The sequence below is a fragment of the Aedes aegypti genome, chromosome 3, assembly GCF_002204515.2.
Source record: "Aedes aegypti strain LVP_AGWG chromosome 3, AaegL5.0 Primary Assembly, whole genome shotgun sequence".
NCBI lineage: Eukaryota > Metazoa > Arthropoda > Insecta > Diptera > Culicidae > Aedes > Aedes aegypti.
The window spans coordinates 189,616,936-189,644,454 of NC_035109.1; the positions used below are offsets into that span (position 1 = coordinate 189,616,936).

The 27,519-nt window shown below is 38.5% G+C and overlaps 1 protein-coding gene across 2 annotated transcripts in view; it reads left to right on the top strand.

Annotated features, from left to right (window-relative positions):
• Positions 1 to 27,519, top strand: part of LOC110679072 — an 86,121-nt gene that overhangs the window by 42,355 nt on the left and 16,247 nt on the right. For both annotated transcript variants that reach the window (XM_021853015.1, XM_021853016.1), the window contains exon 2: positions 4,829 to 5,022. In XM_021853015.1, coding sequence (XP_021708707.1) covers positions 4,874 to 5,022 — 149 coding nt within the window. In that variant the 5' untranslated portion in view covers positions 4,829 to 4,873. The remainder of the gene's footprint in view (positions 1 to 4,828; positions 5,023 to 27,519) is intronic.

A 27,519-nucleotide genomic window follows, 5' to 3' on the forward strand; every position in this document is an offset into this window, starting at 1 on the left:
CCACAAAGGAAAAAAGTCCAAAAGTGACTTCAAATGCATCTGATGGGCATAAGTTAGCTGATATTAGTGAAAATTTTAATTTCTTTTTAATTTTTGCGGAGCAACATTCTGATTCTAATGCCGAACACTCTGTCCATTCTGTCTCATACTCCGAACACATTAATTCAAATTCCGAACAGCACGAATAAATCGTATTCAAACAAATAATTCGGTAAACAAATGCACTGAGCTAATTTTACTGACCTCGAACTAGAGAACAACTTACAATGTATAAAATATATTTTAAGGCTTCAAAAACAAAATGCAATTGACTGTAAATTCCTGATCAATGGGTACATATGTCAGCGAAACATTTCAACCAAATCACCATACAAAAAACGAGTGTTCGGAAGTCAGTATGTTCGGGATTTGAGACAAAATGGTAAATCATAACTAAAACATAATAAAAAGGTAAATTTCCATAAAATCTACAGCGAAAACTCGTTGAATTTATGCCATATTCAATATTTTAACATAAAAATGTGAAATGTAAACTTGTGGCGTTTCTACAAAAAATGTTGAAAAACCTCATTACTGAAAATAATTCACTGGATTTTGACTACATACACTAAGTTTTCCGAAATGCTATGCGACAAGAACTACTGCATTTCATCAGTTTTACCTTATGTTACCAACAGGATTATAATATGTAAAAATTGTATGAATATTCTGTAGACATCTTCATATGTGCACGCTGACAGGAGGCAACACGGTGACTGGTGGCTTGACGGTACTGTAATACTGAAAAGCGTATTTCACCTTATTTTACCATCCAGGCTAAGGCCTCTGCTGTACGTAGGACTTTGGCTGCCCGTCGCCAGCCACGCATTCTGCGATGGGTCCGCAGATCGTCCTAAACTTGATCGACCCATCTTGCTCGCTGGGCACCACGTCGTCTTGTGTCGGCCGGATTGTTTTCGAGAACCATTTTCACCGGGTTGGAATCCGACATTCTGGTGACATGCCCGGCCCACCGCAGCCTCCCAATTTTTGCGAGGTGGACAATGGTTGGTTCTCCCAGCAGCTGGTGCAATTCATGGTTCATAGGCGTTCTCCACGTTCCGTCTTCCATCTGCACTCCACCGTAGATGGTCCGCAACACCTTCCGTTCGAAAACACCAAGGGCGCGTTGATCCTCTGCGCGTCCATGTTTTGTGCCCATAGAGGAGTACCGGTCAAATCAGCGTCTTGTAGATGGTTAACTTCGTGCGATGGCGAACTTTGCTCGATCGGAGATTGTGAGATCCTCGCTGGAATCCCAGAATTCACTCTAGAATTTCAGGATCTAAACTGGAATCTAAGGATTCACACTGAATCTCAGGATCCACACTGAAAATCCAAGATCCACAATGGAATCCTAAAATCCACATTGGAATCACAAGATCAACAAGGAAATCACAGGATCTATATCAGAGTCTCAAGATCCGCACTGAAATCCCAGGATCCACGAGAGAATCACAATTTCCACACTGGAGTCCCAGGATTCACACTGGAATCTTAGGATCCACACTGGAATCTTAGATTCGACATTGGAATAATCTTAGGACCCACACTGGAAACTCAAGATCTACTCTATAATCCCAAGATCCATATTAGAATGTCAGTATGGTTGCTCGAACTCCACCATCCATTCTGGAATGCCAGGATCTATATGGAAATTCCAGAATTCACACTGGCATTTCAGAATCCACACTGGAATCCCAGGATCCACACTGGAATCCCAAGATGCACACTGGAATCCCAAGATCCACACTTGGGTCTCAGGATCCACCAGAAAATTACAAGATGAACATTGTAATCTCAGGATCCATACTGGAATCCCATGATTCACACTGTAATCTCAGGATCTCCACTGAAATCCCAGAGTTCACAACGGAATCACAGGATCCACACAGGAAATCCAGGGTCTTCAGTGGCTTTCCAGAATCCATTCTGGAGTCTCAGAATTCTGTCAGGCATCTCTAAGGTGGAGCTGCGGATAATTCAGCACAAAAACTTTAAATATTCTATGTGTCCAACGCAAACTGGTAGAAGAAACCTGTAGGCTACGGGGCTGACATACAAAATTCAAAATGCTCCTATTTGAGCATGACTGAATATTTTAAATGAAATTTTGAGGATTACTTCAATATTAAATGTAGTTTCATGATTAATGGGAAAGTATAGATTTGGAGTATTGTGTATAAAGTTATTTCAGTATATCTCTGGGTCAGGTATGATAAAAATCACATAAACTTTATTTTAGAACTCATTAATCAATTGGGAACGATCCCTTATTTGTAAAAGGTTATGACGTACCAGGGTATTCAGAAATGTATAAATAATCTAAATGCTAAGGTCTCCAGAAAATTCTGAAATTTCGGCTATAATCTACAAAAGTTCATAAATTATTTTAAGCGAGTGATGTCTACGTTTAGTGGTTTACAGCATCTACTTAGCCTTAACAGACGTGTCCACAAGTAATTGGATATTGGCAGTCATCCATGAATCATAAAGCTTCATTTGGCTTGTTAAGTGTAGTGCTATGAATATAGGTTATCTTAAGGTTTTCAGAACATATTGAAGTTGCAAGCATCAATTTCGATTTACAGCTTAACTATTTATTCGAACATTTTTTCATATATCCATACTTAATGACAAAACTCTGTTGTAGGTAAAAAAAGCTTATTGGTTGAACTATGAATTTTAAACTACTCCAAGATAAGATGATAAGATTTACAATATCTACTATATCTACTGATGATGTTTCTCACTTGTTCTCAACATTTATTATTGTGCCTCTAGATATATCTGCAAAGCTTTAGAAATGTCATATGGATATTCAAAGGTACCGTTAATTCCCACTAATTTCAACAATATCACTTGCAAACCATCCGGATTAATTTTTACTTTGAATTTGTAGGAACCCTGCATTTTTTTTTCTAAAGACACTACACGTTAATGCCTCAAGTGGGCTATTTGCCCTTCGAAGGAAGCACCACACTAGACAACGGACTAGCATACAACGCCCAATGGCACAGTCTGAAAACAATCCTCTCGAAAAGTTTTCGGCCTGAGGCGGGAATCGAACACAAACACTCCTTAGCACGATGCGGTTAAATGCCTCGGTGACACTAACCCACTATGGGCGATCAGGTGGCCAATAATCGAAAAAATGACTTGTTCTGATAGGTTTTTCTTGTCTTCATCATTCCATAGTTAACACTTCTATCAAGATATTCCTGGAATATCACGAGAAGATCTTTTATATTTACAGTATGTCCGATAGCTTATTCAAAAAGCTATCTTAGAAAAATAAAATGAAATAAAAATTTGTACTTTAGCTCGGAAAAATGCGGGGAGTGCACTGAAAAAAATATATATTTTATTTTATATCGAAACTTTACACATCCCATACTTTTTTGTCCCAAGTTGTCCCAAGCTAAAATTTATTTTCAAGGGTACTTTGAGATGTAAACGTAAAGAATTTAGCTGTACAAATTTGCACTTTTTAAATTTAGGGCTTTTTGAATTTTAACAATATTTTTAACCATTTTCTATTAAAAAACAGCTAAAAAATTATTCAGAGAATAACTTAATATCGCTAATTCATGTATATCATCATTTTTATGAAATTTCTAACATTTATAATGGTTTGCACAACGTTAATCGCATAAATGGCATATATGCATCATTAGTAACAAAACTTGTAATTTCGATATAGGCCCTATTCAAAAGTACGTCTCGAAAGCTTTTTTTTGAAAATAAAACATAAAATTTGTATCACAAAACTCATAAATACGATATGTGATGGAAAACATATTTTTGGCCGCCAGTCTGTATGGAAATCGCCCATAGTGTAACCACACGGCTACGAAGCTCACGTTAAAAATCAGTAACCAGGAAAAACTTAAAGAAAATGAAAAAGAATAGGGATGTTTAAGAACAAAAAAAAAATATAAAAATCAAAAACCAAGTAAAAATGAATCATTGCCCAAAAGTCGTTAATAACAATTTCAGAGAACTGCTTACCTTTAAGAGAAGTGTTTGTTATCGAATAATATTGAGAATTCGATTAGGCGTAGATGTATGATAGATAGCATAAACAATAATGTGACTCCCAGATGCTTACCTTATCCCACTATCCCAATATCCTTGCCATGACAACGGGGGATAGCAGAAAATTCTTCGGTTTCTAGTAACAATGGTTATCTAAGTAACATCCCTTCCCTTCCCCGATGACCGTAAGGACGTGGTCGATGCCGTTATTGGCTATACAATTTTGAGCTCTCTTTTTGTGAGAATGGTAAGCTTATCCCAAGCCCAATTCATTAAATCTTTGTGCAACTTCGATTGCTCTGGCCAATCGCGGAGTAACAACTACGAATTGTACGTCGTGCCCTAGAGGACCTACGGTCTTATCAGCGTTTTGTACATTGTACTGGGTGAAGTTTATCAGATCACAAGATCTTGTTTAGCCCATACTAAGCACGAGTTTAGGCAAAAATACGTTTTTAAATTCTTTGCTGTAGGTAGTTGTTTTCTGACGTTACTTACTTAAGAACTTGCAAAATGAGTTTGAGGAAATTTTGGGAAACGAATATGAAAACCACCGATAATGTATAAGACGTACTCTACATGATTTCGAATTTAAATCTTTGTCAGGAATAAATGACAATCGCTTTCAATCATTTCCGTTTTCCTGTTTTGTGTGAATTCACGTGGTCATTTGCCACTTCTCATTTTCCGTTCCTCTTCAATGGTCGCTTTCCCGTCTGATTGAGTAATTTGCTTGCTCGATTACTTGCAGGTTCATATCGCTTCAAGCTGGCCAACGATTGCCTCCCGAATCGGTATGCTGTGCCGTAGGATGCGTTTAACCGAGCGCCATCTTCAGCCTCCACGCGAACCCAACGAGGGCCCAGTCATTCGTCCTTGCACTGCACGCAAATTGGAGGGGAGCGACAGAGAATCTCCACTTTTCTCGGCCGGACATCATGGGAGGTAAAGATATCAAAGTTCTCGTCATCATTCATTATAGTGCTGTTCGCTGCTGCTGTTGATAGATATTTAATTTATGTATAGAGCAAACGCCCGCGCTTTGTTGCTTCTGGTTGGGTTCGTACATGATGCTACTCTCTGTCAGCGAGCAACACTTTTGATAGCAAAAATGTTTTACGGTTATGACAGCGAATAAAATATTTTGATTAACATTTTAATGGCCGCGGTTCGCCGATGGTGGCTGGTAGTTGCAGACAGTTGCACCCAAAAACTTGATTTCTCACTATAAAAATGAAGCCTGAGATAAAAGCTCACGAAAGAATGACTGATCGGAACTGGACTGTAACGATGGTGGTGGTGATGGATGTGATAAAAGCAAAGGCGTTAGGAATTCGTAGCAGAAAATAGTTGGTTTCAGTAAAAGTTGTAACCACGCCGAGAAAATTAAGTTTAATGTTTTAAAGTACGTAATGTTTAGAAAGTGCTGATTTTTTTTAGAAGTAAATGAAAACCGAATTTGGTACTATACTTACACACAAACGAACGTAACAACTAGCACAATTATCAATTTAAACTTAAAAACATAGCTACGCGATCATTTGCGGATAATGCTAATAACATTGCATTTATATGAGCAGGTGAAATCGATTCTATACCATTACCTGGAACACCATTACCCGGAATGCAATTTACCGGAATACCACTTAACGGAATGTACCATTACCCGGAAAACCCATTTACCGGAATGCACCATTACCAGGAAAGCCAAAACTTCAATTTTCATTGACCTTTTTCAGTACATTTGTATTCAATATTTATTCTCTTTCATTGATGCTCAGCACAAATTATATCACGCTTCCATAAACATTTTTTCAAAAGACAAAGCAGCTATGGACCAAATATGTTTTTCTTCTTGCCGGCGTTACGACTCAACTGGGACAAAGCTATTCTAGTAGTATTTCTACAGTTAATAGCTGAGAGCCTATGTCATTCGACCACTTTAGCATTCGTTCATAGCTTCACAAGTATGTGGGTACTCTAGCTCTGAAACGTCGTCAACTTTGCCAACCAGAAATAATTTTGAACCGGCGGTATTCAATTCTATCAATCTCAGCTTGACCTTTCTGAATAGCTTCACTTTGCCGTAACGAATATTACGATACCAAAATTTAATTGCACATGTCATTTATTTGCGATTTAATTAGAAAAGAATCGCGTGAGGGTGCAGAGCTACTTGGGCACTTCCATGATTCACTTTGGCAAGGGAGGTTTTTCTCGGCAGAATTATCTGAAAGTTTGCAAAAAGAGGCACTACAGTACGACGCACATTGTGGCCAAATATGAGCTAAGTAGCTTTCGAAAAACCCCACTGCCGAAGCGAATCAAAAGTGTCAAGAATAGGATCCGGCTCCCCATAGATCGAAAAACTATGTCTTCAAATTTAGGCTATAAAACTAAACATTAAAGAATGAAAAGAAATATTTTTGTTATATATATTTGATGTCAAATATTAACGAGGTCAATATAAATCGAAAATATCGCCTATCAATTAACACTTCAGTCGGCGCGCTGTTGTATTTTGTACAACCTCGCTGTTGGGAAAAAACCTCGCTGTTCGTTCACAACAGCAGCGCAGTCAAAACAGTTTGGAATCCAATTTAAATATTGTATCAAAAAAGAAAAAAAAAAACACTTATCTTGCGAGGGTAGTGACATACAACAGAGCAATTCTCATTTAAGCTTTAAGGCTCTCCGAAATCAACACGATGTTTTAAGCGACATCGACAAAATTGACGTGATTTCGTTGTTGAGTCGTTGCAAGTACTCTTATATGGAACCATCTAGACTAGCACGACGAAAATAGCTGCGAAATTGCGTCGCTGTGCCTTGGTGATCGAGAGTAGGGACACTATATGCCTATGGACGTCACCCATCTATGGATTCCGGAATTGAACCTCAATAGATTTACTTTTTCTATGAATTTCCTTGATTGTGCTATTTTTCTACAAATGTCATAACTCTCAATGTCTGTACCCCGAATCCAGGATAATATACTAGAAAGAATAGTAAGCAATCATAAGAAGAAGATATTTGGTCATTTTCGACTAAACATAGTTCCATAGTTCATGAAGGGATGAGTGCAATCGAGTGATAGTTTTTGTTGGTGCAGTTTCAAGTGGCGGCTACTCATTACTATGTGCCTGAAAATTCAACAATATAGCGATTCAAGCTGCTGATGATCGCCTTCTTCGTGGTGTAGTGAAAACCCTCTGCTATATATCGAATTAGTCGAATGGTTTTAAATTGATTTTCTATCCCTTTGCACATCCAAATAATCATCCCTTCAGAAATGTTCAACCATTTGTCGTTTCACTAAACCCACGCTGTCATATTTTGTTTGCACCATGGGCCCAGACAAACATCCATCGGTTCAAGCTCGCCCAAACAATAACAAGGAATACAACGAAACGAATCCGGATACCTTGATGAAAGTGATCCATCGTATGATGTCCACTTTAACGGAGAGTGCGGAAGCAATGATTGAATCATACGTGACAAATCTCGATAACCGTATTGTATGTATTCAACGACGTATCGATGCTCTGAAGGTTGACTATAACGCTAGTGTGGACAAACTAATCGAGGCGGTGAATGATGTTCGTGCTGCACATTTTTCCGAAATGCATCGACTTGACCGGTTGGAGACGCAGCAAGATCTCGTCATCACAGGCATTCCATACCACCAACATGAGGATCTTCAGCATATATATTGCAATATTGCTCGCAGCATTGGTATCGCGAAACCGAAAGAATCGATGGTTACACTACGGCGGCTCTCCAAACATCCTGTACGCAATAGTGCTTCGCCACCAATTCTCTGCCATTTTGCCTTCCGTGGGTTGAGAGACGAGTTCTTCAATAAGTACTTACATCGCAGATCTTTGGTGCTACATCAAATTGGCTTCCAAGCGAGTGATCGAATCTACGTGAATGAAAGACTGTCCCCACATACTAGGCGAATATTGAAGGCTGCCATCAAGCTTAGGAACGAAGGACATGTACATAAGGTTTCTACGAAGAAAGGATCGGTTTTTGTAATTTTCCCGAAGTCAAACAACTCCGTCCTAGTGGAATGCATTGATCAATTGCTGCTGCAGAAGTCAAACCTATCCAAATAGTTCTCTCTTTCCTTCATTTTTGATCCTTGACTCTATTCCCCATATTGTCCTCTGCCTCCTTCCGTTCCTGAAAGTTATTTTGTCTTGAACATCTTAAGTACCTTTCCCAGTTTTCACACTATTATCCTTTGATTCCTATCCCATTACATCGTCCATCACTCCTTCCTAAAGCAAAGGGGGGAGGGGGCTGCTGTTGTTGCTGTTTGATTACTGCTGCTGTTGCTGTTGACTGTCTTCTGCTGGTTCTGATGGTGCTCGGTGTTTGCTGCTACACAATTGTTGTTGGAATTGATCTCTTTTACAACGTGCCATTTGTCTGCATCAAAGTAATTTAATTTCTTTTGATAGTAATGTTATTTGTAATAGTTAGGTTAGGGTTCCTGATATATCATACTTTTTCATGTTGTGCGGGTTTGGAAGATGTTTTTCGCTTTATCCGGCTTTCTTCCGTTGATAATGCTAAATGACGTAAGTAGTGTCAATGCTTCCATAAATGCTCTTATACCTAGGGCTGTTCTAAGGTCTGCTTTAAATTCAAAGTATTTGAATATCAGCCATATTAATGTGCAGAGTCTGTTATCGCGACAACTTTCAAAGTTTAATGAACTTAAATTAAATTTTGCTGACTGTAAGTTAGACATAATCTGTATGACAGAAACATGGCTAGATGATTCTATTGATAATCGAATTATTGCCATTGACGATTATAATGTATTCAGAAATGATCGTAATAGACATGGTGGCGGTATTTGCGTTTATGTTCGCAAGAACTTAATATGTCGGATTTTGAAATCATCGATCATTGATAGCAGTGTCAGAACAACTGAATTCATGTGTTTAGAAATGTTATGTGGCGAAGAACGCTTTATGCTCGCAGTGTATTACAATCCTCCTGGCGTTGATTGCACAAACATATTATCACAATATGGAATTTTCTTCATATGTTGAAATTAAATCTGGAGTTCCTCAAGGTTCGATTCTTGGGCCATTACTATTTTCTCTATTTATTAATGATTTACCTTCAGTTTTAGAGTATTGTTCAGTTCATCTTTTCGCAGACGATGTACAAATTTATCTTTGCAGTGATAAAACCATTGATGTTGATGATATGTCAAGAAAAAATAATTCCGACCTTCAAAAACTACTGGAATGGGCTAAACGAAATCTCTTGATGATAAATCCAACTAAAACAAAAGCATTGCTAATTAATAGATCGCGTTCTACAATAAGAACCCCAGACTTATTTCTAAACAGTGAAAAGGTTGCATTTGTAGATCAAGCTTCAAATTTAGGATTGATTTTCACTTCAAACCTGTCGTGGGATGCTCAAGTTAATCAGCAGTGTAGAAAAGTACACTCCCGTGCAAAAGTTTGGGTTCACCCCCTCAAAAACATACAAAAGTGTTCTGTCCATATCTCTGTGATTACACGTCCAATTAAAACTCTTTTAGCCGCATTCGAAAGGCGGAAAACATTTTTTTAATTTTGTATACTAAATTTGTACTTAAAGTTGTGACATTTTTCAAAAAACACACTGAAAAATCATATCTAATTTCCTCAGCATTGGGTCGACCAAAATTTTAAATCAAAGTGTCTTTAGAATCGTAATCTTATATCCTTTGAAGAGACCCCACGAAAGTTTGGCAGAAAAATCTGGAAAGTATTCAAAATCAATGAAACAGTCAGTCAAGTCATCGTGCAAAAGTTTGGGTTCACTCCTCAGTATGATGCAAATCGTGCAAAAGTTTGGGTTCACCTGAGCCACACGCACATCATTTTTGTCAATATCTCTGCCATTTTTCAACCGATTTTAATAGTTTAAAGCTTTTTTGAGCGCAAATAATGGTGCGTACATGACTGGTTTGAGATTTCACAAATTTAAGTAAGTTCAGGTGAACCCAAACTTTTGCACGATACACCATACTGAGGGGTGAACCCAAACTTTTGCACGATGACTTGACTGACTGTTTCATTGATTTTGAATACTTTTTAGATTTTTCCGCCAAAATTTCGTGGGGTCTTTTCAAAGAATATAAGATTACGATTCTAATGACACTTTGATTTGAAATTTTGGTCGACCCAATGCTGAGGAAATTAGATATGATTTTTTAGTGTGTTTTTTGAAAAATATCACAACTTTAAGTACAAATTTAGTATACAAAGTTCAAAAAATAATTTTGGAGAAATACATACGAAGTAAGAATAACTCTTTGCCTTTCAAATGCGGCTTAAAGAGTTTTAATTGGACGTGTAATCACAGAGATATAGACAGAACACTTTTGCATGTTTTTTAGGGGGTGAACCCAAACTTATGCACGGGAGTGTATATTACGCATTAAAACAGTTAAACTTAACAACCAGGCACCTGGACATCCAAACGAAGATTAAGCTCTTCAAAGCGCTTATACTGCCACATTTCATCTATTGTGACTTTGTTTACAGTAATGCATCTATGGCTGCAATGAACAAGTTGCGTTTGGCTCTTAATGCATGTGTGCGCTACGTTTATTGTTTGTCACGATTTTCAAGAGTATCGCACTTCCACAAAATATTGCTCGGATGTTCTTTCTGGCGATTTTTGGAATATAGAATATGTCTGACTTTTTACAAAATAATTAGTTCTGAAACACCAAACTATTTATTTTCTAAAATTACTCGTACACGCTTACCAAGGACCATGAACTTCAATATACCTCAACACACTACCATATATTATGGGCAATCTTTCTTTGTGCGAAGCATTGTACACTGGAATTCGTTTCCAATTAGTCTCAAATCGTGTACATCATTAGTTGGATTTAAGCGGGAACTTTTACAATTTGAATCTATTACAATTTGAATTAAATCGCGATCTATTACAATTTGAATTAAATATTATATGGAACCTTCAGGAACTAGATATTGTAATGATAAGTTAAGTTACTGAATTGAAAATTTTCTTCTTTGAAATCATTTTGTGGCAACAAAAAAGACAAGGTCTTACGTCGCAAGAATTGTGAAATAATAAATAAATAATTAAAATAAAATAAACACATTTTGCCAAAAATGCCGAGATCGGTGAAACTCGAAAGAACCGCCAAGCAAATTAAGAATGGTGAATATCAGATGAATGGTCAGATCAGATGAAATAGTTCATTCTAGAAAAAGGGATATATGGAGGATTTGCATTCGGTTGATTGACGTCTACAGAAACGACATTTGGTGAATTGACACTCTGTGAATTGTAGCACAACCAATCGTGTTAGAAATTCTTACCATTGTTTATTAACTAACATTTGGACACTTGGAGAACCGATGGTCAAATGCCAAAAGTAAAGTTACATATTTTTAGCCTAATTTAGCCAGTTCAGCTAAGACAAGCTGCAAAGATAAGTTAACCTTCCTAATGCATTAAGAAAAAGTTACACATTATGCATTAAGGGTCAAAAATCACCCATGACTTTAAAACGCTCTCAAAATTCCATTTTTGAACCGATTTTGGTTCTTTTAGCTTTATATGAAAGATATGGAACTCAAAAATGGAACCCTGGAAATTGTTTGTCAGTATGGCCATTCTGGGCACAAGGGCACAAGGGAACCTGGAACCTGTTTCAGAAGGAACTGGCGTATATCATATTCAGCAGTTCATACACATGTATATAACGACGGTTCGAATTTCATAGTTTTTCATTCCGATTTATAAGAGCACCAAGAGGACCAACATTTAGATTTGGCCGGTATTTCGGAGTGTTCCGGAACCGGTTCCGCTAGGGTGTGATGTGGACATTTTCAGACCATCATATAGTACCATCATGCGACGGCTCAAAATACATGATTTTTCATCCAGATGTAAATGGACACCATGACATATACCTGACGTTACGCACCTAGGGGAACAAAGCCTGCTTTTGAGCATGAGCATGAGCATGAGAGCCTATATGACCGTACAATTCGTAGTTGCTACTCCGTGATTGACTAGAGCAATCGAAGTTGCACAGGGAATTAATGAATGGGGCTTGGGATTAGCTTACCATTCTTCAATGTGCACAAATCGATAGCTCATATTTTAAAGTCAATAACGGCGCCGGCCACGTCCTTACGGTCATCGGGGAAGGGAAGGAATGTTAGCTGGACAACCGTTGTTACTAGAGACCGAAGAATCTTCTGCATCTCCACAGTTGTCATGGAAAGGATATTGGGTTACTGGGATAAGGTAAAGATCTGGGAGTCACCAGCGGTTGGTGATGCGATCCATGATACATTCACACCTAACCCGTTTAACGCCTATAAAGTGTTCATCGCTCATTCTCGCAAAAGCAAGCGATATGATCAACAGATCAAACACTACTGACCCTATCCGCGAATCACGCCACTATTTATACATGCCACGCGAGCGACGCGCAACACGATTGATCCTGCTCACATCACCCGCCCCCACAGGAGCAAGTAACGCGAGCAAAGGATCAAACACTACTCCCTAGGGGAACAAAGCCTGCTTTTTAGCATTTATTAACGAAGACGTTTGTCATCTGCCATCTATGTATATGTGCCAAGGCATGATGATATTGTATACCTGGGAAGTCAACATAAAGTTATCGTACTTGAATTTTATTTCCGTTATTACCAAATTAGTAAAAAAATGTAATATAAGGAGTCGAAATCATTCGACATAATTCTAACTTATAACTATTATAACTTTTGACATCAATCGCAATTTTAAGACTTGCTCAAATAGGGCACCAGACATTCTTTTAGGAAAACATTCAGATATTCCTTCAAGAATCACTCTCTAAATATCTCCAGAGGTTCTTCCAGAGAATTCTCCAGGAATTATTTCAAAAAATCCTTTACGAATAATCTCTACCGTAATTCTTACAGCAATTTCTTCACCAGGGCTTTTGCCAGAGATTGCGCCAGGAAAAAATATTGTTTTCCATGATACATTTTAGACCAGTTTTGATAGGGCTCTTGATAGGCTGAATATCTTAGCAATTCCTCCTGGAGTTTCTCCAGGGATTCGATAAGCAATTCGTCCTAGGATTCCTGCAAACAAAATTTACATGCATTTAATTTAGTTACTGGCATATCGGTCTATTTTACTTGAAGTAAGAGGGAGCATGGAGAAGAAAGCAATGAATACTAGATGGATAGGTACCGTAAGGGAACGGCGAGAGAAATTGGATTAGATGTTGAAGAGGGCATATCATGTAGAACAGTATTACTTGAAACGTCCTTCTTTTTGGCTAACGTCCCCTATGGGAACGGCTTGGCGTGTTGTTCGAATTACACTACCAAGACAGCCAAGACATTTACAGGGATTCCTTTAGAGATTTCGCAAGGAGTTTCTGCAAGAATGTCTCTAGTGATTACTAAAGTAATTTTTTTACTGGGATTCTTCCAGGATTTTCTCCCAGAAATCCTCCAAGATCTGTTGCAGAAATTCTTTCAGGAAAGCTGCGGAATTTCTCCAGATAATTTTTAAGCGATTTTTTCTGGTATTCTTTCAGAGATTCCTCTAGAAAATCAAGGATTCTTGCAGAGAATCTTCAAGGCAACACTTTTTTTTATGAAGGGATTGTAAGAGTATGTTAATGTTCATATCTTCAAGGTTTCCCCCAGGAATTTCTCTAAGAGTTACACTTTGACATTTTGTTTCAATGGTTACTCAAGATATTTATCTAGTGATTTCTTCAGAATTTTCTCTGATGATTCCTCCACGAAAAAATACAAAGATATCTCCAAGTAGTCCTCTCAAGATGCTTCCAGGAATTATTCCGAAAATTTCTTCTTGGATTCCTCCCGAAATTACTCCAGGGATTCTACCAGGAATTTTTACAGGTGTTTCTCAACTTACAAATTCCTCAAGAATTTCTTGGAGGAAAATCGCGACATGAATTATATTAATAATTTCTCTAGACTGACAGGGACTCGTTCTGAACCACCAACAGGGATTCCTCTAAGAGTTCTTCTTGAAATTCCTTCAGTGATTCTCCTATGAATTCCTGCAGGAATTAAGTCATACATTATGCTAAGAACTACTTCAGGGATTATTTTACGAAAATTTCTACAAATATTCCTCCAGTAAATGCTTTACATTGATTTTTTGTTGAATCTCTTCATGGAATCATGGATTTCTCTAGTAAAACCTCTACAGCGATTCCTGCAGGGATTTCTTCAGCTTTTTCATCAGAAATATCACAAAGGGTTGCTCTATGAGCTGGTAGACAATCAACTGCGCATTTTAATGAAATATGCTTTTTGTCTACGCAGTCTTCATTATAAAAAAACCGCTAAAACATAAACAGCGGAGCTAAAAAGCATATTTTATGTTCCAGGGATTTTTTCATGAATTCCTCTAGAGAATTCTTCTAATAATCCTTCAATTGGATCTTGCAAGAATTACTTCAGACATTTTTCAAGGAATTCAACCGGGAATTCTTCAAGGGATTACTCTATTTTTTTCTAGAATTACAACGCATTTATCCGCATCGACTAAGGAGTGTGGGTTCGTATCCCGCTTCAGTTAGGAAAACTTTTCGTCAGGAACGTGTTTCGATTGTGAAATTGGGCGTTGCATGCTAGTCCGTGGTCTGGTGTGGTGCTTCTATCAAAGGACAAAAGGTCCACTGTAAGCATTTACGTGAAGGTGTTTTTTTAAGGTTTCTCCAGGGATTGCTCTAGGAATCTTTTCAGGACCTCATCTATTTTCTTTCAAACATCTTCTTGAGAAAAGGAGTTCCTAGAGGAATCTCTAAAAAATAGCAGATGAAATTCGGGATGAATTATTATTCATTTTGATGAAATCTCAGAAGGAATTCATGGGTAAATCTATGTAGGAATTTATAGAGGATTCTCGAAGAATTGCCCGGAGGAGCTTTTGGAGGCCCAGAACGAGTCTATGAAGAAATTTGAAGGGGAATTCCTGGAAGATTACCTGAAAAAATCCTTAGAAGAATTCGTGTAGCAATTTCCTGGATGCATGCCTGAGGGAATTCCTAAAGTAAACTTTTGAGGAATCCCTAAAGGAATTCAAGAAGTTATATATTGTAGAATCCCTAGATGAATTTCTCCAGGAGAATTTCGGGAGCGATCCCGGAGGAAGTCTCAGGAATAATTCGTAGAAGAATCTCGAGAAGACTACCCGAGAATATTCTGGAGAAACAAATGGAGAAATATCTGGACTAATGCTTCAAAAAATCGTTGTATTGTAACTTGGAGGAAGCCTTAAAGACATCACTGCATAAATCCTTGTAGAAATATTCCTGGAGGAATGCTAAGAAGAGTCCCCGACCAGACAGAAGAAACAAGATTATAACAGTTTTGCTCTTATATGATTTTAGTATAAGACCAGTTGTTATAAAACATATACCGTTAGTAGTTGGAATAACAAATTTAACGCCAAATAAATATAGAATATAACAAACCCTATTAAAATTATACCAATATGATTACAAAACGTGTTACCGACCTGTCACAACAAAACAACATTATTGCAAATTTTGTTATTGTTCATAACTTTAGATGTTATTTACAACCAACTTACACATGCAATGTAAGAAATATAACAAATGTCATGTAATTAATCTGATACAAAAAAAAAATGTGACAAGTTGAGAACAAAGCCATCTTGACAAAGTTATATGAACTTCTGTTAATTTAACAGCTTTTGTCATAATCTTGTTATGTGATTCTAGACGGATGTCTAAGAAGCCTGAGTGGCCCAGATGTAATATCTGAAAAAGTTCCCTGAGAAATCGTTCGAGAAATTCCTGGAGAAATTCTGGTTAAAATTTTACTGGAGGAATCTATGGAGGAATCACTGGAGGAACTTCTGGCAATATTCCTGATGGAATTGCTGGTATTTCTGGAGTTCTATCGGAAACGGTCTGGTAGCGAACAAAATTTGTTTCTTGGAGAAATCTCAGGGTAACCACTTGTGGAACCCATGGAAAAATCGATGTAAGGATTACAGTACACGCTATGTCTGAACCAGACGATTATAAAAATCAAATGTTCATCGGAATTTTTCTTGCTAGAGTTTAGTTTTTGGGTTATATTTTCATAATCGGAAAGTTTTAAAATATTCCATCGGTGAAATTTTGATTTTTTCCACTTTTTAGCCATTTTTCATACCAAATCCCATTAAAATCAAGATTTCGACGCATTCCCGCCCATACAAAATGTATGGAAAAAAAATTCGCCGATAGAATATTTTAAAACCTTCCGATTATGAAAATATAGACCAAATACTGATCTCTAGTGAGAAAAAATCCTATGTACATTCGATTTTTATAATCGTCAGGTTCAGACATAGCGTGCAGTAGAGATTATCTTGGATCTTATGGCTCCTGCACATAAGGCTGCAGCAAGTGCACAGAATGCAATCAGTGGATTACAACAAAATTGTATCACAATTACATAATTAAAACAAAATAAGTTATAATAATAAAGGCTATTTCAAATTTGTTTAAATTTATAACATAATTATAAAACAAATCGTGATCAAAATCGGAGGGAAGTTACTTATACATGTGCGCTTTTATTCATGTAAAAAACATAACATTTTTTTTTTATAATTAAGTTATGAATAATGACAAACTAGGTTATATATTTGTTTGATTTGAAACATAATAAGTTACATTTTTGTTTAAATTATATTATATTTTGTTTCAATTTTGTTTAGTATAGAGGAAAATGTATTGAATTTTTTGTTATTTAATCTACTACCGACCAGTGGATTACAACAATATTGTAGCACGATTATATCAAGATTTATTATAAATATCAAATTTTGTTTCATTTTTGCTAGAAGTACTTTGAATTCATGGAAGAAATTTAAACATAATTGAAACAAAACCATATTAACAAAAGCTGCTTCAAATGTGTTACTAGTTAGAACATAATTATAACACATTTTTCATAAAATTTGTGAGAGCAATTGCATATAACAAATTGTACAAATAAGTAATGAAAAATAACAAAATGTGTTATATTTGGGTTTGATTCGTAACATAATGTGTTACACTTTTGTTTGAATTATAACATATTTTGTTTCAGTTTAGTTTAGTTTAGAGTAAATTGTGTTATAATTTTTATTATTTTAACTACTAATCATTAAAAATTAAAACATACTTTTTTAGAAAAAACGCGATAACGGAATAGCAAAATCTGTTTCAACTCTGTTGTAATTCACTGGTCAGGTTACTCTAGCTTTTACTGTATACCTCCCTTGTTCTCTGGTCCGTTCAAAATCCAGTTATGCTGAGTTGACCGCATAATCATAAATTTTTTTCTAATTTGGCCGTAACGGAAATGATATTCTAATTTAATATTTTTATGTATGGGAAGCTCAGCGGTAAACACGCAGCATCTCAGCTAGACCAAACTAAGGGGCATGGGTTCGAATCCCACCGGACGAGGATCTTTCCGGGTTGGAAATTTTTTCGACTTCCCAGGCATATAACATCATCGTGCTTGCCAGGCAAAAAGAGTAAGATGGCAAACCTCTCCTTAAATAAATGCTGAGAAGCAGGCTCTGTTCTACTAGGTGCATAACGTCAGGTATATGGCATGGTGTCCATTTACATCTGAATGAAAAATCATGTATTTTGAGCCGTCGCATGATGGTACTATATGATGGTCTGAAAATGTCCACATCACACCCTAGCGGAACCGGTTCCGGAACACTCCGAAATAGCGGCCAAATCTCAATGTTGGTCCTCTTGGTGCTCTTATAAATCGGAATGAAAAACCATAAAATTCGAACCGTCGTTATATACATGTGTATGAACTGCTGAATATGATATACGCCAGCTCTTTCTGAAACAGGTTCCAGGTTCCCTGGTGCCCTTGTGACCAGAATGGCCATACTGACAAACAATTTCCAGGGTTCCATTCTTTAGTTTCATATCTTTCATATAAAGCTAAAAGAACAAAAATCGGTTAAGAAATGGATTTTTGAGAGCGTTTTAAAGCCATGGGTCATTTTTGACCCTTAATGCATAATGTGCACTTTTTTGTAGCGCCGCTCCTAGAAGTCACTGAAAGCTTCTTTTAGCACGAAAATATTCGTTTTCAAAAGTTAGGAAAAGTCAGAAAATTTCAGATTTATATCTCTTTTCTCTACAAAGTTACAGCTTATTTACCGTGCCGATTGGCCAAAAATGACGCTTACATGAAAAATGTGATTTTTTGGCTTTACTACTAAGGTTTTTAAAAAATCCCATTATTAAACAGAATTCACATGATTTTGACTACTAGAACTAGGTTTTTTAGAAGGCTTTGTGACAAGAACAACTTCATTCCATCAGTTTTACCTTCTATTGCTGACAAAAGAATAAATTGTTAAAATTGTATGAATATTCTATAGGAATTTGTATGTGTGCACGGTGAATGGAGGCCGCACGGTGACTGTTGACTTAACGGTAAAATGTTTCAATAGAGTATATAGATCCACGGGCATCTTCCTCCATTCCTTTAGCATGATGGAATATTACTAATTTTTGTTCGTCATCAAAATTCAGCCTAAACATATGAACACAATTCCTTTTGACCGTACAATTATGGCATTTTCTCACAGTGCAGCGAAATCAACACAATCAAAGGAACCATATTTTTACGTCGAGCATCGCGTGCACATTGATGCGCACAAAATTTTTTTCTCAGTACGACGGTTTAAACTTTGTTTACCGTTTTGTCTCAAATTCCGAACAGACTCATATTCCGAACACTCGCTTTTTGTATGGCGATTTGGTTGAAATCTTTCGCTGAAATATGTCACCAAATAACAAGAAAATGGCAGTCAATTGCACTTCAATTTTAAGGTGTCCAATATAATTTATACCGCGGGAGTAGTGATGATTCTCTAGTTTGAGACCAGTAGAATCAGCTCAAATAAATTTATTTGCGAAATTATTCATTTGAAAACGATTTATTCGTGCTGTTCGTAATTTGAATCAAGGTGTTCGTAATATGAGACAGAATCAACACAGTGTTCGGCATTTGAATCAAAATGTTGTTCCATACTTTTACGTAAAAACAATACTAAAACTAATTAAATCAACATTATTATCGGTACACCCATCAGCTAACAGTTAGGCTTTGCGAAGAAATTAAAATCCACACAAATATCAACTAATTTATGCCAATTAGATGCATTTGACGTCACTGCTGGCCTTAAGTGTTCGGAATATGAGTCAAAACGGTACATTCTCAATGTTTCGCGGTCGTTGAGGAAATTTCATGAAATTTCGTGAATTATAGAATTTTTACGGCGTGCGATTGGAATGAAATCCTTCAGTGAAGAAGTACGAAGGTTTTCCATAGTGAAAATAAGGGCCTGGCGAAGTAAGTCACACTCATAAAGTGGTGTGACTGGTGTCGATCGTTAAGATTTTTTTTTAAAACGTGTTCGTCCATGGGATTTTTGTGAAAAAGTGCAAAGTGGATAATTGAACAGAAGTTATTTAACGAAATACAGTAGTTTTATTTTATGTTTGGTGTACAAGTGTACAAACCATGACAGCTTTCACAAAAAAACACACTTGGAAAATGAATCTATGTTGCAGGTAAGTAGGAATATCTGCCGTAGTGGAGCATTTTAAGTTTGATACGACGAATAATAGCGTTTACAACGAAGTAGAACGAAACCCTATCTGCTGCATACATACGTATTTAGAAAATAGTTGGATTTTCTTAACCAAACGATATTTTTCATATAACAATTTAACAAGGGTGGCGCGTTATACCCCGCTGTTCTGAAAATATTTGATTCTGGTTTCGTTTCATGTAATTTTAATTTCTCTTATTTGAATTACTCAGCCTAATGACAGTTTTGAGTAATTGTAAGTTTATTAATGCGACTTCCCTGTACACAAAATTAGAACAACGTTTTCGACGAAATTAAAAGTTAAAATTTAGGTTTCCCTTAGGGTATGTGTTCCTCCTTCTGTCGGGTGTGAGATCACTGCGTCCATTTTTTTTAGAACTATTGTGATATACCCTTTTGCTTTTACAAAGACCCTCAGTGGCGGGAACGCCACCGGAATACTTTGCGCGGTGACTGAACTTTTGGCCATCTGCCATTGATGGGCAGAAGTCCTAAGTTGCAGCATTGTGAATCCCCCAATCTGGTACGATCAGCCTGATAAAGCCGACCACTTCCCTGGGAGATGCGTTCCAAATATCGGCCGGCTCCAAAAAGGGCTTGCCAAATATTTTGGATCTTCGTTGTATATGTGCACTGCAGGAGCAGAGAAGGTGTTGTGAGGTTTCGCACGTTTCACTACAGAAACGGCAATTTGGGTTTTGGATGGCTCCGATCTTTTGTAAATGGTATCTGCTGGGGCAGTGTCCAGTTATAAGACCGGTGTAGGTGCTGAGGTCCCTTTTGTTGAGACCAATGAGTTTTTGTGTTTGTTTCGAATTAATTGTGACGAATCTTTTAGATTGATTCGCATTGGAAACTGTATTCCAATTGGATATAATTTGCCTGGACAACCAGCTGTTCAGTTCAATATTTAGTGAGCAGTTTGATATGCCAAAGAATGGCTCAGGACCAATGAATGTATTGGCCGATCCATTCCTGGCTAGCTCATCGGCAATTTCATTACCCTCTAGACCCGTATGCCCGGGGATCCAATATAGTTTAACTCGATTGCGGATGGCTAGGGTTTTTAGAGCAAGAGCACATTCCCACACTAATTTTGAGTTAAAAGTGTAAGCTTTCAGAGCATGAAGAGCTGCTTGGCTGTCGGAGAAAATACAGATTGTGGCATTTCTGTAATTCCTCTTTATGCTGAGCTGCACACATTCAATGATAGCATACACTTCAGCCTGAAAAACTGTAGGCCACTGTCCGAGAGGGACAGAGATTTTGGTTCTTGGTCCGTGCACTCCAGATCCAGAACGATTGTTCATTCTCGATCCATCAGTGTAGAATTTGATTGAACCTGGAGGAATACTCGGTCCACCTTCTTGCCACTCTTGGCGAGAAGGAATGAACACCGTATATGATATGTCATAATTCACAACCATTTCCATCCAGTCACTGCATTTTTCTACAATTGGATTTATAGAAAATTCGTTTAGTATGCTTAGGTGACCGGTTAAATCACCTGGCAGAAGGTTTATTGATCGTTTTAGCCTCAGAGCGCTTTTCTCAGCATCCAGCTTTATGAATTGATCTAGCTGGGGCAGATTAAGCATTGCATCTAGGGCGAATGAAGGGGTGCTGCGAACTGCACCAGTAATGGCGAAGCACGCGGCGCGTTGGATTTTGTTCAGCTTGGCTCTAGCCGTAACCTCGCTTGTTTTTGGCCACCAAACAAGGGAAGCGTAGGCTATTCTAGGCCGAACGATGGTTTTATATATCCACATGATCATATTAGGTTTTAGGCCCCACTTTTTTCCACAGGTCTTTGAGCAGACCCACAGAGAATTGAGACCTTTATTTACCATGTTTTGAAGATGTGTGTTCCAATTGAGTTTAGCATCAAGCGTAATGCCAAGGTATTTGACTTCATTTGAGTAAACCAATTGTGTTTTATTAAGGAAAAGAGGTTGCAGCTGTACCTTTCTGCGCTTTGTGAAAGGAACAATCGTAGTTTTTGAAGGATTTATCCCCAGTTTCTCTTTCAGACACCAGGAGAGCGTGTAATCGAGAGCTGATTGCATTCTTGCAAGGACAATGCTTTCAAATTTGCCGCGTACAATGATGACAACATCATCAGCGTAGCCAACAACCTCGAATCCTCTTTTTTCCAGGCTATTAAGTAGATCATCCACCACTAGAGACCATAGCAAAGGTGAAAGTACCCCTCCTTGAGGACACCCCTTTGTGGCCATGACAGTGGCGCACGATCCGCTCAACTCGGATGAGATTCGGCGATTTGCTAGCATAGCATGTACCCAGGTAGCAATGCATGGGTCAAATTTCCTCCTATGCATTGCTGACACTATAGACGAATAGGAAGCGTTATCGAATGCACCCTCAATGTCAAGAAATGCCACGATGGCGATTTCCTTTGCATGAAAAGTTTTCTCGATATTGTTGACTAGCATGTGTAGTGCTGAGATCGTAGATTTTCCACTTTGGTAAGCGAATTGGTATTTGGAAAGAGGCATTGCTTCCATAAATTTTGAATTTATGAACTCTCCTAAGACCTTCTCCATTATTTTAAGCATCACTGACGACAGACTTATCGGTCTGTATGCTTTGGGATTGGTTTTGTCTTTTTTTCCCGGCTTCGGGATAAAGACAACTCGAACTTGACGCCAGTCATCTGGAATATGTCCTAAGACTAAACTGGCCTTAAAAATCTCTATCATGGGAGGAATAAGCGTTTGCTCCTCTTTTTGGATAAGCGCTGGGAAAATTCCATCCATGCCAGCAGATTTGAATGGCTCAAAGGATCTCACTGCCCTTTCCACCCTTGCTCGCGTAAAGGCTTCTTTGGCAACCTTCAATGCGTCTCTTTTGGTACTTGAGTCCCATGACATGAGCTCTTGTTGACCAGAGACGCCATGTCTGTTGCCATTAGCGTTCACGATCGCGTCAGGGATTGAATCAGGGAAGTGAGTCCTCAGCATTTCACTCAGTGTTTCTGTGGGATCCACAGTGAGCGAACCGTCAGTCTTTCGGAGAGTTCCCAGACCATTGGAGTGGTCTTTCGATAGAGTTTTTTGAAGTCTGGCAGCTACGGGAGTCTTCTCAATGCTTTCACACATGAGGACCCATGATTTCCGCTTAGCTAGCCTTATTTCCTTGTTGTAGTCTGTCAGAGCCTTTCGGTATAGGCTCCAATCAGTAGAGCGTTTGGCACGGTTGAACTCCCTCCGTGCAGTTTTCCTAAGCTTTTCAAGATGGTTGTTCCACCAAGGAACATCTCTGCTCGACCTAACAGTTTTAGTCGGACAGCTTTCTTGATATGCATTAAGAATTTTGGTTTTTATAGAGTCAGAAGCCATTTCTAACTCTAGTACTGTTTTGATATTAGGATTTATGATGTAGTCTTCGGATCGGAGAGTGGCTGAATAGGTTTCCCAATCAGTCTTCTTAGGATCTTTAAACGATTTTGCAATAGTTAGACCCCCTTTCCATTCAAAGACTATGTGTTTGTGGTCTGCATAGATATTTCATCAGAAACATGCCAGTTTGTTATTTTGTGGGAGATGGACTGACTACATAAAGTCAGATCCAGCACTTCCTGTCGTATGGCGTTTTCATATGTAGGCTTGTCACCTGTGTTACATATGTCTATGTTGTTTGAGGATAGAAACTGTAAAAGGTACTCACCTCGAGGATTTATATTTGTACTTTCCCATACAGTGTGATGCGCATTCGCGTCGCATCCGATGACAAGGGGAATGTTTTTTGTTTCACAGTAAGAGGTTAGCGCAGCAATCTCTGGAGGAGGAACATCTTCCGCGTCGCCTGGAAAATAAGCCGAGACCATGACGATATCAGCCTTCCCTCTAGCGGTAGGAACCTCCACCCTGACTGCTACGATGTCGCGTTTAATGAATTCTGTAATTGGAAAGCATTTAGTGTCATTGCGTATTAGAATAGCTGCTCTTGGAGAGAGCTGGCTGTCATCATATACCAACTTGCATGAGTTTACATGAATACCCTGTATTCGAGATTGGTTGACCCATGGCTCCTGGATAAGAGCCACAGTGAACATTTCTTTTGTGAATCTCCGGCAAAGCACATCCGTTGCGCTTCGAGCATGATGGAGATTCACTTGAATGATCTTAGTCATTTTTAGGTGTGCCGCAGTTTCCAGGACGGAGGTCGTCCTTCTTTGGATGCTGCGGATCATCTTGTATTTGTTTTGGATGATGTTTCGGGTGTTCGTGTTTGTCAATCTTCTTCCCTAGACCAGCCTTTTTTGTCTCTGTAGTCGAATTCAATCTTTTACCAGATCCACTGCTCTTAGATGGCACCAATCTGCCACCGCTAGAGCTAGGAGTTTGGTTGGAGCTTGAATCTTTAGAGACAGGCAGACTGGCCTTTTTAATGGGGTTTGATTGTGGGTTTTTGCTAGAGGCTGCCTTAGATTTCTCTTGGGGCACCCTATTAGTTGAATTTTCGTTCGACTGAGTGGTTATGCCCTTTATTTTTCTCAGCTGTATTTCGCCAAAGCGATAGTTGAGGATAAAGTTGGATTTTGTTAGGTTCGCCATAGACGGCCCATCAACCGTAAATATCCACTCGACATGGATATCGTTTGGTGTGCTTCTTTGGAGAATACGCCAACTAGAGGTTGTGATCTTGTTTTGACTCTCGATGAGCGTTTTTATGCGCTCATCACAGTATTTTTCACTTTGTGGAAAGAACGCACGAATTGGCTCTGGACGCTGAATTTTCTCCTCGTCCATTGCTTCCAACTCGGCACCTTCCCAAGGGATGAGTGAAGGAGTTATTTCTTTTACCCAGTCTGCAGTCTCGAGATCCTTGCAGACAAGAACCATGTATCCAGACTTGTAGAGCAGGTTGCAGAATTTTGGTTTCATCGGCTCATTACGCTGTTTCTCCACTTTTAGCAGCAGGGCCTCCTGAAGAGCATCAAGCTGAGTCGTGGAAAGATGGGATGTGGGAAAGTGTTTCGGAACAACTTCGACCTTCCTACGATTGGTCATGTCACTGTAGCTATGACCAGCCGTTTGGTTTTCTCCACTATTTTGGTGACCGTCACTTGACTGCTGAGCCATTGGGCCATCGTGGTTGGATTGCTCAGCTCGATCTCTGGGATCCAGGCGTTTCTTGGTTCGTTTCTGCTTGGGGACGTCCTCACTGGTAGCCGAGTTGTCTAGGTCCGTCCTGCCACGTTTAGAGGAAGCTAGCTCATCTTTGCCCTTCCCAAGTTGAATGAGGGCTTCAGATCGACTCACGCCGCTCTGCATCAGTGCTTTAAACTTCTTCCTTTGTCCTCTCGTGAGGTTTATTTTTGTCGTCTGTTGGTCATTCGCGTTGTTCGGATGACATGAAGGATCCGTTTTGGATTCAGATCCTGATGGTTGAGATTCTGGGATGTTGATGATAACATTTATACCATCGTTATTATCGTCGTCCATGTCCAGTTGGGTGTCCGGATACGGATGGTTTGTTGATTTTTTGTTGCTTACTTCGGTTGCATCGGTAAGCATATCCTCCTGTGAACTTGCGAGTAACTGCTCTTCGGTTAGCTCAGTATTGCTCTGCACGTCCTCCACTACCATTGGCTCCGACTGAGAGAGGCAGTCGACACCTTCAAGATTGTTGTTGTTTTGATTTGTACTCATATTTGTTCCCACGAGTCGCTGGGGAATAACGGTCCGCTGCATCATTGCCCCGCCATAATGCAGTAAGAGCTACATGCTGGAGAGTTCGCCCTGGTGCTCTCCAGGCTCCGTTAGCGATTGAACATATTTTAAACCCCCTCAACCATTCATCCATCAGCACGGGTCGCATCACACCTTGGGATTGGGGTTACCTAATTAGTAGATTTTTACTACAGGATCAGGCAATCCGTAGTGTTATTCTTAGCCAGTTGAGACAACCACTACCGACACTACACGACTATCTAGGCTGCTTGGAAAAGAAGATAACATTGAATATTAACTTCTATGGACGACCAAGCAGCCAAGTAGGGTATGTGTTACATATATTCCTGTCTTCTCTTACTCTAACTTACTTGCAATACCTTTTTTTTATGTTAAGACAACATTGATCTACCAAAACCATTCCATTTTTTGTGATTATCATAGAGATTTTTCGAAATAGTACGTTATTATGTTATACTACAACGCCTAGCAAATACCTAAATATCTTGCTGTTGCACCATTTTAAGGGATCATACAAATATTATAAAATGCCAAATTTGCCCATTCCAGAATCCCTTCTACTTTGTTATGTGAGGGATTTACATAAAAATTTAAATTTTTTGTATGGAACGTAAGGTTAAGGTAGACCCCACCCATCCCCCGTTGCGTTACGTAATATTTGAACGATACCTTAGGAAGCCGATGCAATGTCAAACACTTAGTTGATCAATGATTTTTGCTTGAGAAATATGTGTATTATTTTGAAATGAAGAGAATAAACATTTTTATACCTATCGGGGAACCGAGTTTCTACCGGAATTCGGCGTGATGCATTGCTATGGTGCACATTAGGAGTCGTCTATGAACCATGTGCTCATTAAGGAGGGAGGGGGAGATCTGACCAATGCACAAAGTCTATACAAGTAAATTTTTGTATAGACAAAAAACCACGAGGGGGAAGGGAGGTTCTGGAAATCCAGAAAAAAATGACCACGTTGTTTATGGACGACCCCTCACTTAGGTATGGATGGGTGTCCATTGTAGTCTAATCGCTTTTCAAAGTTAGCCCTGTGATCCGACGATCCTCCCCATTAAAAAACTTGTTGCGGTGTCCTTTGTGGCGTTGCTGGGTAACACCCTAATATTCCTTCCCTCAATCCAACATGACTTGCGAGGATGTTTGTGACTTCTGGTATATCTTCACTGTCTTAAAAATATACACTAGAATGGTTCACAAAGCGTTTTTGCTCCACACCGCTCATTCGACTCTAGCTCAAAATCTGAGTGTCCTCCCGAAATTTGAGCTCAATTGGATGAAAACTGAGACTGCACAAGCCCTTCATAGTTTGTAAGGGAATTAGTATGGAAAAAGCAAGCAATTCATTCAATCGGTCATATTGTTTGCCCTCGTGCTCTTGAGGGTTAGAACTACACTGATACTGTTGAATACGTTCATCAGCCACAACTTTGCTGAAGACCGAATTCAAATCGGACACCTCAGTAATTAGTTATTGATTTTTGTATAAGTTGGAAATCTTTGGCTTAAATAATTCAGCTGCTCTGCAGGCATCACTGGATATATGCAGGGAAACATAGTAGCCATGATTTGTGTGTGCTATCTTTCGCGCCAGATGCAGCAATGTTGCCTGTTCAGAAGATAAATGAGTAGGGAAAGTGTACCAGTTATGGCCATAGTGGTTCCCTATTTGGCCATATGTAAAATTTTAATTGGTTTCACATTTTTAATATTTTTGAATGTTTTAACATCAAGATACATACTTTATCTTACTTTTAAAACACACAAAATTTTTCAAAATGTGAATAAACTCAAGTTATCACGTATGGCGAAATAGGGAACCACTATGGCCATAACTGGTACACCTACCCTACTATTGAAGAATTCCCGATTGATTAAAAATCAATAACTAATTACTGAGACGTCCGATTTGAATACGGTCTTCGGCAAAATTTTAGCTAACAAATGTATCTAACAGTATCAGCATACCACCTATCCTCGAGATCACATGGGCAAACACTA